At 36.4% G+C, this 20,231-nt stretch overlaps 1 protein-coding gene across 1 annotated transcript; it reads left to right on the plus strand.

Annotated features, from left to right (window-relative positions):
• Positions 1–10,788: 10,788 nt before the first annotated feature.
• Positions 10,789–11,728, plus strand: LOC121771181 (heavy metal-associated isoprenylated plant protein 21-like). Its single transcript, XM_042167969.1, has 3 exons — positions 10,789–10,912; positions 11,046–11,121; positions 11,299–11,728. Exons 1-3 carry the CDS (start codon positions 10,838–10,840, stop codon positions 11,583–11,585), a joined length of 438 nt encoding a protein of 145 aa, XP_042023903.1. The 5' UTR covers positions 10,789–10,837; the 3' UTR covers positions 11,586–11,728.
• The last annotated feature ends 8,503 nt before the right edge of the window (positions 11,729–20,231 follow it).

The raw sequence follows: 20,231 nt of genomic DNA on the forward strand, positions 1-20,231 counted from the left end.
TGCAAATTGCATAATCTCTACAATGGCAATCAATGCATTGCAATACAATCTTTATAGTAAATGGGCCCGGCAGCAGGTATCCCAATACGGTCCACTTGTCGCTTTCAACCAGGCCCAGTATTTGAAACGATCGTCTATTCCTAGTAAATTAAATTGTGATTGGGCCGGGCAGCAGGAATCACAACAGGCCCAACTTGTTGCTTTTACCAGGCCCAATAGTTTAAATGATCGTCTAGTCCCCATATTCAGAAATGGTGATCGTCGTTTCGATATTGCATAAACATTTTTTATAACCAAACGCACAAATTACAATATTTATTAATTATAGAGCATGCACAAGAATGTTATACTTATTTACTGAACTTTGTCTTACAGTCAGATTTTAATATGTTAGTTCTACCACATAAATTCGACCTCATTACAATGAGGCCGATTTAAGTAAAAGATGTCACATGCTTAATAAATTTGAAAGAATAGACATTATGTTGGTTTAGCATTATCTTGAGGTACACTTCAACATTTATAATAGTTTGAAAATATTGTTCAACTTTGAATAGTTAAACTTCCATCACAATCAACTTATTTATGAAAATCAATCATATGTATATGATAGAAATGAGGAACGAAATGGTTGGATTGCATGACCTAGGTTTCCAACATGTGAAACAGTAATTAATACTACTACTACTATAGTTTATAATCCTTTTTAGAGCAACAAACCCACGATTATTCATACCCCTAGTGGCTACTCAGTTTGGATAGCAACCCTAATTCACTTCTTAAATTTATTGTTTTTTTACTTGATATTCGTTCTTGTTTGGTGATCTTGCTGTCTGTTTTTGTTTGAGTTGAAACATTTTTGCTCACCGTCATTAGTAGTTTGAACCTTTTATTCAATCAAAAAAGGGTGTATAAGCGAGATGCTTGTTTTAAATATTTGTTTTAAGAAAATGATATTTTGATAATAGTAATTAAAATGAAGAGAGTAAAATTTAAAGATGAGCTCAGTTTGACTTCCATTATTGTAAATCAGTAACAAGAAAATAATTTAATAGTAGTAGTACATATAAACTCACATTTATGGGAAGTGACATGATGTTACCACGTGTACACTTTGGATTTTAAATGTGTACATTATTATCACCTTTTGAACCATACTTTTCAACAAAAGAAATTATTGGAAAAAGGGATGATAAATGGTCGTTCAACATTCATTGCAGTTGAGTCTCTAGGGCATGCTTAAATAGTGTAGAGTTCCTGGTTGTGGTGTAGTTCCGATACTTATTTATTGATGTACGCATAAATCTCCCTATAAATACTAGGGAGATGAGTATCTCAAATACACAAGAAACATTGATAGAAATACATCTCTACTTCTACTTCCATATCTAAAATGTCTTACCAATCTTCAAATACTGCTCTCGATTACCATCTTTAAGATGATATCAGAGCAGGAATCAACAAAAAACCTCAAATGGAGGTCAGCCAAATACACATTCCCGAGCTATTGATCGAGACAATCTCAAATCTAATTGATTTGTACAAAGCCAACACAAATCAAAACCAAAATTCCTACTAGCCGAAGAACTTCAGCGTAGAGACTGCCAATGCAGCAACAACCATGAGCCCCTGCCTTCCCAAGAAATCCTCAAATGTTGCTAGTGAAGAAAGTAAGGAATCCAATTCTATTGATGACACCGACTCAGCTCCCAGCGAAGAAAGAAGCTACAGTGCTGAATCTGGAAACGCAGCTAACCAATAAGCTGAAGAAACTCTCGAGATAAAGCTTGAGACTACACCAGCAGACTTCCGTTTCCCTACTCCAAAGAAGACCAGCGACGGTGAATCTAAACCTGACACAATGGAAGAATTTGGCAGCGCTGCCGACTCCCGCTCGTGTAACAATCGCAACGGTTCGCCTTCCAATCGACTCCTTGGAGTATTCAGTCAGCAGCCGCCGGCGCTAGAGTTCTCAGAGGGTGAAGGAGCGTCGACAGCTTTGCGGTGGGCAAGGACGGATCTAGCTACTAGTTAGCATGGGCAAATGCCCCACCTCAAATTGCATCACATATACATAAACTATACATGTAAAATATATTTGTTTTAATTTCTCACTAATTGCCCCTCTTAAATCTCTTAAATTTTGTCTATATATATTTTTGCCCCTCTTCATATAAATTCCTGGATCTGTCCCTGGCGGTGGAGAAAGAGGAAGAAGCAGAGGAAGCACGCGGCCAGCGCTCCAACGGATAGCGCCGATCCACCGCTGCTTTCCAACAGACACAGATCCAAAAGAGCTTTGGCAGCGGAGGTTTTGCGGTGGGGGAGAAGGAAGAAGTGAAGGATAAATCATTGGAGGTGGTTAGGACGAAGGATTGGCCGAAATGGGGTTTTCTAAAAAACCCCATTCATTTTGCAAATCAGCCCCCCAAGTTCAAAACAATCCCAAAATATACCCCATTCCAAAATTCCCTCTCAAATTCCCCCGGTCAATTCCAATATTATCCAACCCACCCCAGTTGCAAAAAACTTACACAAAAATTCCCCTTTTGTTCGAAAATTCGAGAAAACACCTCTTATGTTTGAATTTCAGCCTTCCATTACCTGTAGAAGCACATTCCAAGCTTTAGCATACTCATCTTCCTCAAACATAGGACCTAAAGACCACCATTGGATTTTTGACTGTGGGATAACCGATACCATGTCCTTTGATGCATCAGACTTCCTTGATATTTCCAAATCCAAAAAAAGTTTTGTCCAAACTGCCAATGGGTATTTAGCACAAATAGAGGGGGCGGGCACTGTCACGATCTCACCAACCCTTCACCTCTAGAACTGTTTTTATGTTCCTTCATCGTCCCACAAACTTTTGTCTGTTAGTCATGTAACAAGAGATCTCAACTACTAATTGCTAATGCAGCCGCATTTTTGTATGTTACAGGATATCAAGACAGGGACGATAGTTGGACGTGTCACTGATCGACATGGACTGTACTACGTGGATGAGATAGCCCAACAGAGTACTGCGATGTTAACTCACAGACTGACTGACCGGTAGATTTGGCTCTTACATCGCCGGTTAGGGCACCCATCCATAAGTTATCTTCACCTACTATTTCCTCAGTTAGTTTCTTCTACTCATGTTTTGAATTGTGAAACTTGTGTTTTGACAAAAAGTTACAGACATTCCTTCAAATTAAACAACACCAGAGAAAAATCACCTTTTGATTTGGTTCACTCTGATGTGTGGGGCCCTGCCCCAGTTACTGAAGCACAAGGTTTTTGATACTTTTTGTTATTTATTGATGACTTTTCGCGTATGACTTGGATTTATTTTTTGAAAACAAAATCAGAAGTTTTGGAGAAATTTACTGAGTTCTATCGCCTTGTCCAAACCCAGTATAACTCCAAAATTCAAATCCTTAGATCTGATAACGGGAGAGAATATGTGAACTCTAGGATGACATCTTTCTTCATTGAAAAATGCCTTGTCCACCAAACTTCGTGCGCATATACACCAGCACAAAATGGGGTAGCCGAGTGGAAAAATCGATATATCATAGAAATCATTCGTGCCCTCCTCACTGAATCAAACATCCAAAAATCCTTTTGGTTAGAAGCCATCGCAAATGTCGTCTATCTCCTAAATCGCTTCCCCACAGGGATCATTAACTTCAAAACTCCTCTAGAGGTCTTCTCTTCCCAAAACTCGGTACCATCCTCCCTCCATCTTGACCAAAAAATTTTTGGTTGTACCGTATTTGTTCACATCCCCAAACATGACCATGACAAATTCTCACCTTGTGCAGTCAAATGTGTCTTCTTGGATTATGGGAAAAATCAAAAAGGTTATCGGTGCTACGACCCTTCTACAGATCGTATGTAGATCACTATGAACTGCGACTTTGTTGAAAACGAATACTTCTATAGCCAATCTAGCAGCCAGGGGGAGAGTGGGTCAGAAAATTCGAGTAGTGACGCACTAAATTGACTACCTCTTTCGGGAGAAACCATTTATGGAGAGGGTGAGAACAACCAAACCATTCATGAGGAGGGAGAGAACAACCAAACCAACCAGCCAGACCAATATCTTGTCACAAAAGTCGGTCCAACAGAGGAAGTTAGAAGTACCACCGGGCAGTCAAATCCCCCAGAACAGAATGTTCTGCCTCAGGACACTGCTGAGCTATCCGACCAGTCTTTAAATCCTGAGGTAAATACTTCTGATTCGGATATTGTTACCTCACCTGAAACCATTAACAGTGGCAGGAGCAATACCGAGGAACTAGTTACAGAACAAGATACATGGCACGACAGATTACCTCACAGAAGTACAAGGGGCATTCCTCCTCGAAGATATTCACCAGACTGGCGATGTTCAAACATGGCTTCCAACAGAGCCATTCAGATCACACACTATTCCTGAAGACAAGAAAAGGAAAAATGACATGTCTAATCATCTATATTGACGACATGATCATAACAGGAGATGATGCCGAAAAGAAAAGGAAAAGCAATGCAGCTATAAATTTGTTTTGCACTATAAATTTGTTTTACACTTCTATATGGGATTAGGACTTTACTATTTTTATTACTATTATATGTGTTCAAAACACATAAGATTGTTTTATGTAAAATCATTAGATACTGGATATCTATTAGCCAAATTTTGGCATTTTATTTGATGAGTTTTTAATAAAATTTGTTGGATTATTACTAATAATTTTGTAAACTATAAGTGAAAATGTGGTTTTATATTAAAGGAAAGATTTAAATTTTAAGTGTTATAATGATTACATAAATTTATGTATATTTGAAGGTTGAAAATATAAATCATAGAAAGTTTTAGGTGAAAAATGTAAATTATATAAAATGCAGGATGAAATTGTAATATTAAATATTTGTGGGTGAGTGATTTGTAAATATTCGTTCAAAATTACGAAATGTAGACTAAGAAACCGTTTTGTGACACCTTCTACTGACATTAACGTCCTCCTTTATGACACTTTTGAGTGTGGAAATAAAGCATATATACTCACACATAATCTCTTATCACATTTTTTAACCTCACGCTTGCTTTAAATGTCATTATAGAGAAAGTGCAATGTAAACTATCTCCTGCTGACATTTTCAAGTGTCAAGATATGCCAATTTTCTAGTAGTACCCAACCATGGGTTGAAGATTGTAGAAGGAGCTAAGCCTACAAACCGTGAAAGATACCAACGGTTAGTAGGTAAACTTATCTATCTTTCTCATACTAGGCCCGACATCACATATGCAGTGGGAGTTGTCAGTCAATTCATGCATCAGCCGCAGGAAGACCATATGGATGCTGTTATGAGAATTGTGAGATATTTAAAGGGAACAACCAGTTATGGGGTATTCTTGGAAGAGAATGAAGATTTAGAATTGATAGATACACTGATGCCGATTGAGCAAGCAATCCCATCGATAGAAGATCTACTGGAGGATATTTTACATTTGTTTGAGAAAACTTAGTCAGTCGGAGAAGCAAGAAGTAAAAAGTGGTAGCATTATCAAGTGCAGAAGCAGAATTTCAAGGAATAAGAAGTGGTCTGATGGAGATACTTTGGCTTAGGGGGTTGTTAACAGAAATCGGCTTTCCTCCTTCTCGAAAAAGTTAACTTTTCTGTGACAACAAAGCAACAATCAGCATTTCAGAGAATCCAGTACAACATGACAAAATAAAACATATCGAAGTCGATCGACACTTCATCAAAGAAAAACTCAAAAATGACATCATCAAATTTCCATTCGTCAGATCTGAGGAACAACTTGCAGACATACTAACCAAGGCGTTGAGTCCTAAAGTCTTCAAAGAATTTTTGGGCAAGTTAAGCATCGGAGATACCGTTGCTCAACTTGAAGGGGAGTGTTGGAAAAAGGGATGATAAATGTCCGTTCAACATTCATTACAGTTGAGTCCCTAGGGCATGCTTAAATAGTGTAGAGTTCTTAGTTGTGGTGTAGTTCCAATACTTATTTATTGATGTACTCAACGAGGCATAAATCTCCCTATAAATACTAGGGAGATGAGTATCTCAAATACACAAGAAACATTGACAGAAATACATCTCTACTTCTACTTCCATATCTAAAATGCCTTACCAATTTTCAAATACCTCTCTCGATTACCATCTTTAAGAGAAATTAATATTGAAAACACAATATTAGCATTCGGTTTGTATTAGGAATTTCCAATAAATCAATCTCCTATCCCTGCATCCCTATTACCCATAGGGTGTTTATTAACACATGAGCCGATCGATTTTAATGTCCCATATTAGCTATTATTAAGCCTTTTATTTTCCAATTTAGGATAAATTTTGTTGTTGATCTTGTAACAATGATGTTTTATTGAATGAATATATGTCTGACTCGAGTCGATAACATTAGGAATGGTTATCGTATTTCCAAAATCCATATGATTTGAAATTTGATACACTTATTACATTAAGGTCATGTTTGATTGTCAGGATTTTATATGTGAAAGTAATCTGATTCCATGAACTTTAAATTCATGTGTTTGTTTCGGTTTTTAATTAAATTGGGAAAGTAATCAGAATCCCGAGAACAGGGAAAGTTAGTACAACATTCCAGGATTTTGAATCCTAACTTTTCTTAGGTATTCTTTTTCTCAGTTTTAGGATTCTTACATATTTAATGCATTATTATTATTATTATTACTCTTATTATTATCATTATTATAATTTACAATGTATTAAAAATGATATAAAATTATAAATCATACGGAGTACTACTTAATTTCGGTATAAATAACTATAATTAAAATTATCATAATTTTAGCTATATTATAATATATATATATATATATATATATATATATATATATATATATATATATATATATATATATATATATATGTTATTATCATAATAATATTTAATAATTTATTAAATACTTAAATATAATTTATTCAATTATAATATTAGTAAATATTATAATTATAATTATAATAATCATATTTATTATTATATCATTTATGATTATAATAGTCCATGTAACTATAATTGTAATTATATTATATATTATGATATATAATCTTTATTTAAACTAATAATAAGTTTAAAATATAATTAATATCATTTTTAATTAATAATTTATTTAAAATTTTATATTATTATTATTTATTATAAATAAAAATAATAATAAGTAGGAGTATATTTTTAGTTTGGTGTTCAAATCTAATATAAAATTTAAAATCTTGATATTTCTCCAAACACAGGAAAGAAAAATTATTATGAATCATATTCCGTGAATTGTTTTTCCCAAGAATCATTTTCATTGCCAATTTTATTTTCCCGCCAACCAAACATGGCCTAAGTTTAAATTTCTAGGTCTTCTTTTAAACATTTAAGAACTAAAATTTGTTCCTATTGATAGCAAACATTTGGAGAAGACGACGACATGTAATCATTGGGCCTTGAATTAATTTGTGTAATGCCGTAATAAATGGGATTTACATATTGTGGAAAGTGATGAGAGGCACAGCTGTGTATCGTGACAAAACGTTTGAAAATTAAGCGAAATTCGCCACTTCAGTTCCGACCCATATTTTCAATATTGAAATGATTTAGTTTTCTCTGAGGCATACATATATTATTAATTAAATTGATGTGTAACAATAGTGTTCAAACAATTAATTTATCCATAGTCCATGCAGTCACATCAATTCATTACTTATTAAGATAATTGAATTTACGTACCTCTTCAAAATTAACCTGGATAAACATTGACTTAGGATTTTAATCATTCGATTAATGCTTCCTCGAAAAATTGCATACCACATGAAGATATTGATTGTTAATCAAAGTATGAAGATAGCACCAAAGCAAGTATTGAAATTTGGACCAATTATTTTTTGTGGCAATAGAGAAGAGGACCATAGTAATCATATATATTAAACATAAATGGGGATATGTATATATAGATCGATTGTAGTTATCGCAAAGAGTGATGATCGATATTTTATGCATGTGCGTGGTTGGATTTTTATGATGTTAATGTTACACCTTGAATTTCGTTGAATTTTTAATTGGTTGGGATATAATAGAAATCGGTAATTTCGTCTGAATCTTTATCCATATAAACTAGCTACACGGTATCTATATTATAACAAACTTATCTTATACATCCACATTAATTATGTGTTATGAGAACGTATACCTAATTTTGATATGAACATTCCAATTTCCAATTGTTGAACTATATAAGGATGCAAATTTTTTTGGCATTTTTCATAGCCCAATCTAAAATGTTAACCAACTAATGGTGATGTACGTTGTTGTGAAAGATTATTTGGCGTTTAAGTTAAAATAATAATATCATAACTTGATGGTGTTTATAATAATCTTGAGCAAAAACGACGAAATGAAGACGTTATATTTACATCAGCTGTAATTCACTCGAACAAATGAAATGAACGAATTAACTGCCAATTAAATCCTGAAATTTGGAGCCATTCTATACTTTGTCATCATTACTAATTGACCATTTAGGTAAATATGAGTATTAAAAAGACCAAATGAGAACTAAGAAATTTGGGCAAAATTTATTAACTTAATTAAAATATTAATGAAACTTTTTATAATTTATATATTTTTTAAATTATGGTGAAACATTTATATGTATAAAACTAATGTAATTACTTTGTGATTGAGTTGTGGTTGTCTCAATGTAGTAAGTCATTTTCCTTTTTAGCCAAAACAACACATTTAAAGTATTCACAGTGGTGCGGATGTTTCGGCGGACTTCTCAAAAACACCTTATGTCACGTCATAAGGACCTCCCACTGCACTGCCACGTCATAAGGACATCCCACTGCACAATGGCGAACATCCCCAAGGACATCTCTGCGGGCATCCCCAATAATAAAAATTCACAAATTCACAAATATGTAATTTATGGAATTAAAATTTCGACACGAATACATGGAAAATGCAATGATTTTATTTTTAAAAAGCATACATATTTATATTAAAAAAAGTACATAGTTCACCAAAAAAAATCATCCCAAACCAAAAAACGATTTAAACAAAGTACATGTTTTGCCTTGAATCTCTATAGTTTGCCGCTAGCCGAACGGGGTATGATATGTTTTTGTTTTAGGCCTTCATTTCGGACGATAATACATGCGTTAGAGTTTTTTTTTAAATCGTATATATAGAGTTTGCAACGAGCCGTATATATAGAGTTTGCAACGAGCCTTATATATAGAGTTTGCAACGAGTCGTATATATAGAGTTTTTTTTTTTAAAAATAAAAAAATCGGGACGTCCGCCGGGACGTCCATCGTGGCACCGGCGGGAGTCACGACGGACGTCGTCGGAAAGCCGCGGATCTGCAGTGTCCGCAGCCGGTGTCCGCTTCTTGTACGCCTAATGGCGGACGTCCTCCGTTGCGGATGCTCTTAATTTCATTTTTTATTCTAGGTCCTATTTTATTTTCTGTTCATTTGTTTATTTTATTTTATCACTTAATTACTTTATTTTGTCTTTACTTATTTACTCTACTTTATCTTAGGCTAATTATTTTGCAATACACTATTATAAGGGAAAATAATACTTCGGTCAAAAGTCAAGTTAAGGTCTACTCACATAATATTTAAAATTATATTATATTCCCTCTGTCCCACGTTACTTGAGATGTTTTTTTTGTACGAAATTTAAGAAAGTTGTGTTTATTGAGTTAAATAAAGAAAAATGAAGTAGAAAGGAGAATAAAGTAAGAGAGAAGAGATGGTAAAGTAAAAAAAAGAATAAAGTAAGTGTGATTAAATGTTTTGTTTTTAGCCAAAAAGAGAAATGACTCAAGTAACTTGGGACAATACAAAATTGAATATAAGTTAAGTAACTTGGGACGGAGAATATGTATACAACCAATATTATTATTAGTTGATATATAATTGTATACATCGACTCTTTTCTAATGGTTGCCGTTTCACACGGAGACACACGCATATTCGTAATTCGTGTGTATACAGCTTCCGTGTTTTAGTGTATAAACCACTATTAATACCAAGTGATAAATATCCATAAGCGAGTATATAATTTTTGTACAGCTCCATTTTTAGAAATATATGTATTATTAATATGATTTAAGTATATTATAATAATGATTATTTTTATAAAATAATTTCCAATTATTAAATTAAATAACAGAAAACGAGTGAGATGCAGAAATCATTAGAACATAGGATGGCGAGAGCATGGTAAACAGCGTAGCCATGAGGAGTATAGTGTCAAAACTTTCACATTTGCATCTGAGCTTGCTGGAATGCCAGCACAGACAATGTTGTTTTGCCTAATAACAACAAATTCAAATCTAAATACGCGTTGCAGTTGCAGTTGCAGTTGCAGATGCAGTTGCTTCACCAGCTTCTCCTATATCATTTTAAAATTATTAATCCAATTAATTGAGCATAAAATTAATAATAATTACTATCACTATTACTCATAAGAGTGGTGGAGAGAAATGACGATTAGAAAAGTCATAAATTGGGGCACAAGTAATTAAGCCCCAAATGCCCACTTGTACAGAGCTTGATGCGTTTGAGTATAATGTGTACTTATCATTTAGCAACACATGTCACTTTCTTTACTCGTAGTCTTAGCTTATACTAATTATTTAATTAATTAATAATCACCACTTCCTCGCTTCTACCTTATACCTAATTACACCTTGCTCTCTCCCTCTCATATAAATAGGGGTTACATATTTCAAGAATATAATTCAAACCGATCGATCTCAAATCCTCCAATTCCTAGCTAGCACTCAGAGAGAGGAAGGTAATCATGGGAATCATAGACCATATTTCAGATTTATTTACCGTTTCAAGCACTAGAAAGAGCAAAAGAAAACCAATGCAGGTACTTCTTCCTACCAACTTTGTTTATAAAAAAATCTCCTACCTCTATTTATTTAGCCAATTACATGATCATGATTCATGCATGCATATATATATATATATTGTAATATTGATTGTTTATGATTGATACACAGACAGTTGATTTGAGGGTGAAAATGGACTGCGATGGATGTGAACGAAGAGTCAGACATGCTGTTTCCTCCATGAAAGGTTAGTCATATTCAAAAACACTATGTGAAACTAAGAAAGCTATATACCAGAAATTAATCACACACATCAACAATGTAAATGGACCAAAATAATGTTAGGAAGGAAGTCAGTGTCAAGATGATAAATCCTCAAATAGTATTTTTGTAATTTAATTAATTAATAAATTAAATGGTGCAGGTGCAAGATCTGTGGAGGTAAACAGGAGGGAGAGCCATGTAGCGGTAACGGGGCATGTGGAGGAGAAAAAGGTAATAAAGAGAATAAAGAGATGTGGGAAGAGAGCAGAGGCGTGGCCCTATGTTGAGTATAATCTCACATATCATCCCTACGCACCGGGTGCTTACGATAAGAAAGCTCCTTCTGGTTTTGTGAGAGATGTTGATCAAGCTTATCCTTCTCCTAACGAGCTCAAATACGCCACTTTTTTCAGTGATGATAATGTCAATGCATGCTCTATTATGTGAAATCAATATTCACATCCCTCTATCTTCCATTTTTGTAATTTAGTTAGTTTACTTCTACCACTTTCGAATATTGGTGCCTTGTCTATATACTAGTTTGTCTTTTCGGTGTTTCATTATATAGGGTTTGTGGATGTTGGTGATTTCTTTTTAGGCGTCATGGTAATTTTAGAATATACTCTTGAGATGCAGTACTATAGTAAAATTCTGCACCATGCGTTTAATTTGGATAGTGGAAATCAAATACTTCGCCCACTAAATTAATTTTTCAGTATAGACCTATGACAAATGAGAAAAAATCGTAGTACTAGATAAATTTCACTCCTTGCGGTAATAAATTCAAATTGACCGCATTTACTTTCAGGGTAATTTTGGTCAAATTTTTACAATTTAGCTAGGAAATATGTCAAAATTAAATTGGTGGTAACATTTTTTTTATAGTGACTATCTCAAATTTGGCCAATTTATGGTTAGTTTACAACTTTCAAAAATAGTCGATTAAGTATATCATAATTTGGACAATTTTTCTTAATCGTTCCATCGCCAAAACAATCTCACGTACGTATCTTCATTTTTTGATGAAAATGTCTTAAGAAAATTTTCTTGTTTTGTGACTCTATCTTCGGCACTCTCTTAGAAAAATTGCCAACAAATGAACTATAGATAAAAAAATTTGACCAAACTTGGTGGTTTTTTATAATTTACTCTTCTGAAAAATACTCCACATAACATGACATAATTTTGGGAAGAATTAAGATAAGAAATGTGACGTTGAAACGTCGGAGCCCTGGAAAAAGAAGTACAATGAATAATGGTAATTGTAGTAGACCTAAGCAAAAGTATATGTAAATTCGAACAATGTAATCTTAATACTCCATATTATACAGCATGCATATTTTCGTCATTTATGACATCCATTTAAAATGTCTGAAATTGGAACGAGGATTCATTATTATTTTAATCCCCCAAATCAGGGATCATATATAGTGCGAATCAATTGCCAATATTGAAAAGGAAATAATTGAGCTAGTTTATTGTCAACTTTACGATGATGCTTCATGCTATAACATCTCGAATCCACATTTTTCTCTGAATTGAGAACAATCAATCAAATCCATCCAATATGAATATTTGAGAATCTAAAGATAAAAATAACATCAGAATGGATGTTCTTCTTCCCTCTTTCTTTTTGTATGAAAACACATCAATTGTGATGTGAAAATTCATCTTTCTTGTGGTTTTTTTTCCTTTAGTTCTTCAAGTTGTTTGTTGAAAATTTTGTTAACGCCAAGTTTCATTAAAATGTGGGTGGAGAAGGCTTGTATATAGGCCCTCATTTCGTGTATAAATTAAATTCAACTAAATAGATGAATTAGTGATGATAATCGAGTTAACTTTTCTAGACCGTGCAAGAGAACCTTCTCCGAAAGTTACATAATAAAGTGATTTCCCCCAAAATTAATTTGTGTTTCTTTCTTCACCATTACTAAAAGAAAGATGCATAATTTAATATTTTAACAGGAAAGTAATAAGAGCACATAAGATTACAATGATTATCTTTTCACTGTGTATTCGAGTGCCGTTGAAAAGCATAATCCAAATATCTTGCCTTAATTATTTGGTGCTTATCACCTCATCTACCATTTCCTTAATCTCTCTCAACATTTTCTGTTTTTTTACCTCCAAATGATTAATATTATGATGACGTAACTACCTATGCAATAAGACAAATCGCTGTCACTGATTCTTCGAACTAATTTATTGCATGGTAAAATCAGAAATAAGTTATTAATAATAAAATCAACGACATGCTACAACCAAATGGAGTGGCTATAGTACGAGGGGGTTTGTTTTATTTTTATTTTACGAGATTTTAAATATGGTTGGTACTGTAAAGGTGAACATTTCTAATAAACTAATATTTATATATTTTGACTTTAGCTCAAAAAATAAAAATTGAATATTTAAACATAAGTTTTCTTAATTGTGATTCAAGAGTCGTTAAGTAAACACGGAAACACACCCACAGCCTTTTCTAGGCCAAAGCCCAATCTAGTTATTGGACTGGGCCCAAATTAATAGTAACTCTCAAATAGAGTGAATCATATGATAAGATAATGATCCAAGCCCATCTGTGAATCAACTCTAATTAAATTATAAATGTAACTGGATGAAGCCCAGTAGTATCACTCCCTTCAAACACATTTTCTGATGGGATTAAAATTCCTGTCAAAAAAGGCGATTTTTTTTCATATGATCATATGTGCTCTTTGCTTTTAATTGCACTTAATTTATTACTGAAGCATTTGAGTTATACTAATTGGGCAAATGAATCGATCTTGTAAAAAATACTCCATCCGTCTCTGAAGAGTATGCACTATTTCATTTTTCGTCCGTATCCAAAGAGTACGGACATACAAATTTAGAAAATTCTCTAATGAGGCGAGACTCACTCTCCACTAAGAGCATCCACAGTGGGGCGGACGATAGCGCGCCCGATGCATCGGGCGCGCTATCGTCCGCCACTGTGGCTCCGCGGACGACGGACGATGCGTCGTCCGCGGACGATAGGGCATCGTCCGCCCACTGTGGGCGACGCGGACGATGCAACGCGTTTTAGTTTTTTTTTTTTATTTTTAAAATTCGAAAAATTTGTTATATATATACCCCAGCTTCACCATTCATTTGTAACTTTTCGATTAACTTTTAAACTCTCAAATTACGCTATAACTTTTAAACTCCTGACCTTGACCCCTACCCCGACCCCGGCGACACTTGCCTACGCGGATTTGGCAACGGCCTCGATGGCACGGACGTTGTTGGATACTTACAACGCCCTTATGAAGTGTACGGATCCGGCCAGAGCCGAATTCTTCCAGAGGTTGATCGATGAGTTGAGCCGGAGGTTGGGGCTTTTGTAGGATAGTCATTTTTTTTATTTCTAACCCGTGTAACTTTTTTTATGATCAATGAATTTTTTTGTCGTTCTTAGTTAATCGTTGTTTTTTTCCTAAGTTTGCATTTATATATTTGAAAACACTTAAATTAATTAACAAAACAATAGTAAAATGCTTAGGGCGCGCCTTAGGGCGCTCCACTGCAGGTGGAAGGGGAGGAGGATAAAATGCTGACGTGGCGGTGCATAGGGCGGGCTTTAGGGCGCCCCTTAGGGCACCCCACTGTGGATGCTCTAACAATACTTAAAATGCTTTCGTTGTCTATTTATCTCATACTCTACCAATAAAGTAATAATGTATTAGAATTCGTGTCGAACTCAGAGTTCATGAATGGAGAAAGTATAAATTAGGCAAATGAATTGTGGAAGGTGCAGGCGGGGAAGGGAACCATTCTCCAAAGGCTATGATGGGATGGTTGAATTTTATACTATAGTGAAAAAGCAAAACAAAAGTGAGGGTTAGAGCATCCACTATAGGCGAGGCGCGCCTATAGCCCCGGAGGGGGCGATTCCGGGGCGGCCTATAGTGGGAGGCACGTCCGCCCCGGGGCGGACGAAAAAAAGTGGGGCGGACGCACTATCGGCGGATAGGGGGCGAGGACGGGGCGATGGAGGGGCGGTGGGGCGATAGGCGCGCCTATTCCGGGGCGGACGTCCGATTTTTTTTTTTAAATTCAATTTAATTTACCTATAAATACACCCTATTCCTCTCATTATTTTCACACCATTCCACCTCTCCCTCAAACATATTTCCTCTCACTAGAATTTGTGGTCTGAAATGGACAATTTATGGAACGACGCGTGGAATTCTCTGATCCAAGAGGTGCAATACGAGGCCGAGGAGGAGGAAGCGGCGCGAACGGCGGAACGCACGGCGGAAGTGGCGGAGGGCGCGATCCCTCGTGCGATTAGTCGTCGGCGGACCATCCGACGAGACCATAGCGGAGCGCACCAGCGTCTAATGGCGGACTACTTTGTGGATAACCCCCGTTATCCACCCGAGATTTTTCGCTGGCGATTCAGAATGTTGCAACCCCTCTTCAACCATATAGCGACGAAATTGGCGGAGCGTTACCGGTGCTTCACCCTCCGGAGTGATTGCACTGGCCGGATCGGGCTGTCTACGCTTCAGAAGTGCACCGCTGCAATCCGGCAGCTTGCATACGCCAGACTAGCTGATATGTTCGACGAATACCTACATATGGGTGAGACGACTAGCCTCACGGTGCTTAGGCAGTTTTGTAAGGGGATTCGGGAAATATTTGGTGGGGAGTTCCTACGAAAGCCCACCCCTGCTGAGTGTCAAAGTCTGCTGGATATGCATGGTTCGGTCCACGGTTTCCCAGGAATGTTAGGAAGCATCGATTGCATGCATTGGGAGTGGAAGAACTGTCAGGTGGCGTGGAAAGGCCATTTCACAACTGGATTCAAAAGCAAACATCCATCGATGATTCTGGAAGCCGTTGCTGACTACCGCTTGCGGATCTGGCATGCGTATTTCGGTGTTGCCGGCTCGAACAACGACATCAATGTTCTTCAGTCATCGCCGCTCTTCAATGACGAGTGTCGGGGCGAGGGTCCAAAAATCAGCTTCGTAGCCAACGGCACGCAGTACAGTAGGGGATACTATTTGGCAGATGAGATATATCCTCGGTGGCCCGTATTCGTCAAGACAATTCGCAAACCGGTAGGACCGAAGAAACAATACTTTGCGCGGAAACAAGAGGGTGCTAGGAAGGATGTTGAGCGAGCTTTTGGTGTCCTCCAAGCGCGATGGACCATTATACGGTGCCCGGCACGAGTTTGGCACGAAGATGATGTCGCAAATATTATGTTAGCATGTATCATATTGCATAATATGATAATAGAAGATGAAGGATTTGCGGCAGAGCGATGGACACCGGAAGAGGGCACAAGTACAAGTAACGGTTTCGCCTCTGCACCGATCCAGATGGGCGTACCACGGAACAATGAATATTTGATCCAACGTTTCAGTGATATGCGCAGGAGCACAACACATACCACACTTCAGGCCGATTTGGTTGAAGAAGTTTGGGCACGTAGGGTAGGTGGCGGCACAGTTTGAACACTATTATGATGTTTAATATATTAATATTTCGTTGTATAATTTTACCCCCACTTTAATACGATGAAAATGTAGTGTCTAATTTTAATTTCTTCACTTATAGCCGTTTTTTATAATTATGTTTAGTCCGATAAATTTAATTACTTATAATTGAATTACAATTAAAATAAAAATTGATTATAAAATTTCTGGGCTATTGGAAGTGTCCGCCTATAGTGGCGGAAACAAAAATTTGGGGCTGTGGACAAAAAAAAGAGGCGGGACTATTGAGGAAGGCCGCCTATAGTTAGGCATGCACAAGGGTCGAAAACCGCCGGTTCAGGGTCATGAACCGGCGGTTCAAGGGTCGGGGAATGTATGAACCTGAACCGGCCCGCCTAGCTCCCGGCGGTTCCGGTTCCGGTTCAAAAAACCAGCGGGTTACGGGGCGGTTCAAAACCGCCGGTTTTCGGCTTGAACCGCCGGTTCCGGGCCGGTTCGACGGTTTGACGAATTTTTTTTTTTTTTTTGCATTTTTCAACTTTTCAATTTTAATCAACTTACATTACACTTTTCAAGTTTGTTTTTTGTATGAAATGTGAGTAAATAAAATTGAAAAAAATACGGATAAAGTTGCAATTTTATTGAAATTGCATGTTTACAAATTACACGTTACAAGTTACAACAATTACAAATTGAAAACATATGACGATCTTGAAGTCTTAAACAAAATTTAAATACAAATGAGACTACTAGTGAAGAACTAATTACAAATGACAAGAAACGATGTTGAAGTTCTTAAACGTATAAGTGTATTATATATATACTCTTAACCGGCGAAGAAGATTTTCTACATAACTAAATTAAGGACACCTTTAGCAATTCAACTTTAAATGTTGAGTTTCGTTTAACAATCAACAAATATAGTAGAATTGTCAAAAGTTTCCCTCATTTAGCCGTATAGAGAAATATACTTCATCGACTAGAGTATATACAAATACAATTATGTAATTGTTTTTGCATATACAAAAACATGTGGCGGTTCAACCCTAAACCGGCGGGTTGTCCACGGTTTCCGTCAGAAAACCGCCGGTTTCTGACCGAAAACCGGCAGTTTCTGACCGGTTTTGCAGGCCTACACACTGACCCTACGGCCTAGCCTCTGAAAAGTTGCCGGAACCGTCAGAAACCGGCTCCCGAACCGGCGGTTTACCCCTCCAAACCGGCGGTTTACCCCTCAAACCGGCGGTTTACCCCACGAACCGCCGGTTCCAACGGCTATACTAAACCCCTACGCGAACCCTACGAACCCCTAACCTACGAAACACTATTTAACCCTTTGAACCGGCGGTTCGAACTGCCGAACCGCCGGTTCAGGTTCAATATATTGCCGAACCTGAACCGGCCCTTCCGACCCTTCAACCCTTCTGCCGGTTCAACCCGCCGGTTCCGGGCCCGGTTCCGGTTCATGAACCGGCGGGCCCGAACCGGCGATTAACCGCCGGGCCGGGTCGGTTTGTGCATGCCTACCTATAGTAGATGCTCTTACACACAATGTAATGATGGTTTTAACACTCCACCTACACATTTTTCATGATTATTTTATGTCATGTTTTACACTAAAAAAGAATATTTTTATTCCTCTTATTTCTCTTGTTTATTGGCTATTCTTCAAAAATGCTGAAATTATTCTTTTTTATTCCTCTAATTTTCTCTTATTTATGACTCTATATTCCATTAACTCATTCTTACTCACATTTTATAAAATTAGTACTTCATTTCACTAATTTTTTAAATTAATTTTCAATTACATTTTTTAAAATCCATGACTGATCAAAATGTGATAAATATTAGGAACCGAGGGAGTATTGATATTTATATCATGGGACGGAAGTTGAAAGTGGACATATGCTTTTTTAAGGCACCCACAGTGGGGCGGACGATAAGCCGTCCGATGCCTCGGGCGCGCCATCGTCCGCCATTGTGGGTGCTCGGATGATGCGTCGTTCTCGCCCGACAGATAGTCCGCGGAGGAAGTGCGGATGATAGGTCATCGTCCGCCCATTGTGGGCGACGCGGACGATGGCGTGAACGATGCAACCCGTTTTTTTTTTTTTTTTTTTTTTAAATTTGAAAAATTCATTTATATAAATACCCCTACCCCACCTTCATTTGTAACATTTTCATTCGCATTTTCACTCTCAATTTACACTAGAAAATGAATTCTGGTGATTACTCAAGTCCTAATAGTCCAATATTTGGAGGTGGTGCACGTTGGTCGGGTACACAACGCATCGAATATCAGTCGTCCCAATAAGTCCCAATACCTCCAGGGGTTGATCGATGAGCTGCGCCGGAAGTTGGGGCTTTTGTAGAGTAATCAATTTTTTTTTTATTTCTAACTCGTGTAATTTTTTTTAATCAATGTAGTATTTGCCGTTTTTTAGTTAATCGTTGTGTTTTTTAATTAGTTTGCATTTATATATTTGAAAACATTTAAATTAATTAACAAAACAATAGTAAAACCTATAGGGCGCCCTTTAAGGCGCTCCACTGCAGGTGAAAGGGGTAGGAGGATAAAATGATGATGTGGTGGTGCATAGGGCGGGCTTTATAGGCTTTTGGTAAGCATGGCTTAATTACGACATTAAAAGCTTGCAGAAGATCCACACCAAACATATCGCATTCATTCATTACAATTCACCCTTTCAATTATAGACCAATTATTTCGTTATAAACAAACATCACTGCTCATTCTCTTGCAATCCATTTTCCTTAACTTTATACAGTATACTACCCGTAATATTGATATTGATTGTCATCTACCACTCTCTTCATCCATTACAATCTTCCACACGTGGCTACAATAAGCTACTACTATCATTTTGTCCGAACAAATTACATATTCATTTTGTTATGCTACTCTCAACTCCACAAAATACAAATGTTTATATTATAATCCTCATAAAAATTAAACAAGGCAAAAAGGATACATACATATAATCCCTCGGACTGCTATTGTGGTAACCAAGAAAGCATTTTTTATAAACCTTCAATAAAACAAATTAGAGATTATAAATAAACGTTGAATTATGAGATCTCTCATATTCTGACTTTCAATTGCTGAGTCAGTTCTAACTCTTTCTGTCTCTCTATTCTTTTCTATCTGCATTCTGTGTTTTTTATGATCGATCTGCTATCTTGGCATTAACTGCCTCTCACCATTTTTAAATGCTTTGCAACAAATCCCCTTATTTCTTCAACTGAAGTTGAACAAGTGTAAAAACTAAAAATAGTTTCAAGAATCTTCTAGTATTGTCTTTCAAGAATTTGATCCGTATTTACTTTTGTAGGAGATCTTACATTTCCAAACAGCCCTCGAGAAATGACTAAAGATGAGGACTTTAAGCTGTTCAAGATCCAGGTACTCTCTCTTTCTCTCTAGTAGCTATTCCATTCTTCTTTAGAAAGCCAACTTTTGTGTAAAGTTGACACCTTTTTTTTACTATGCAGACTTTTTTTCTCAGAGTGAACATACATTGTGACGCCTGCAAGCACAAAGTGAAGAAAATCCTTCAAAGGATTGAAGGTTTTATGCTCTCTTTTTTTCCTGAAATGGGGTTTCTCT

This window comes from Salvia splendens, chromosome 16, assembly GCF_004379255.2.
Source record: "Salvia splendens isolate huo1 chromosome 16, SspV2, whole genome shotgun sequence".
NCBI classification, from domain to species: domain Eukaryota; kingdom Viridiplantae; phylum Streptophyta; class Magnoliopsida; order Lamiales; family Lamiaceae; genus Salvia; species Salvia splendens.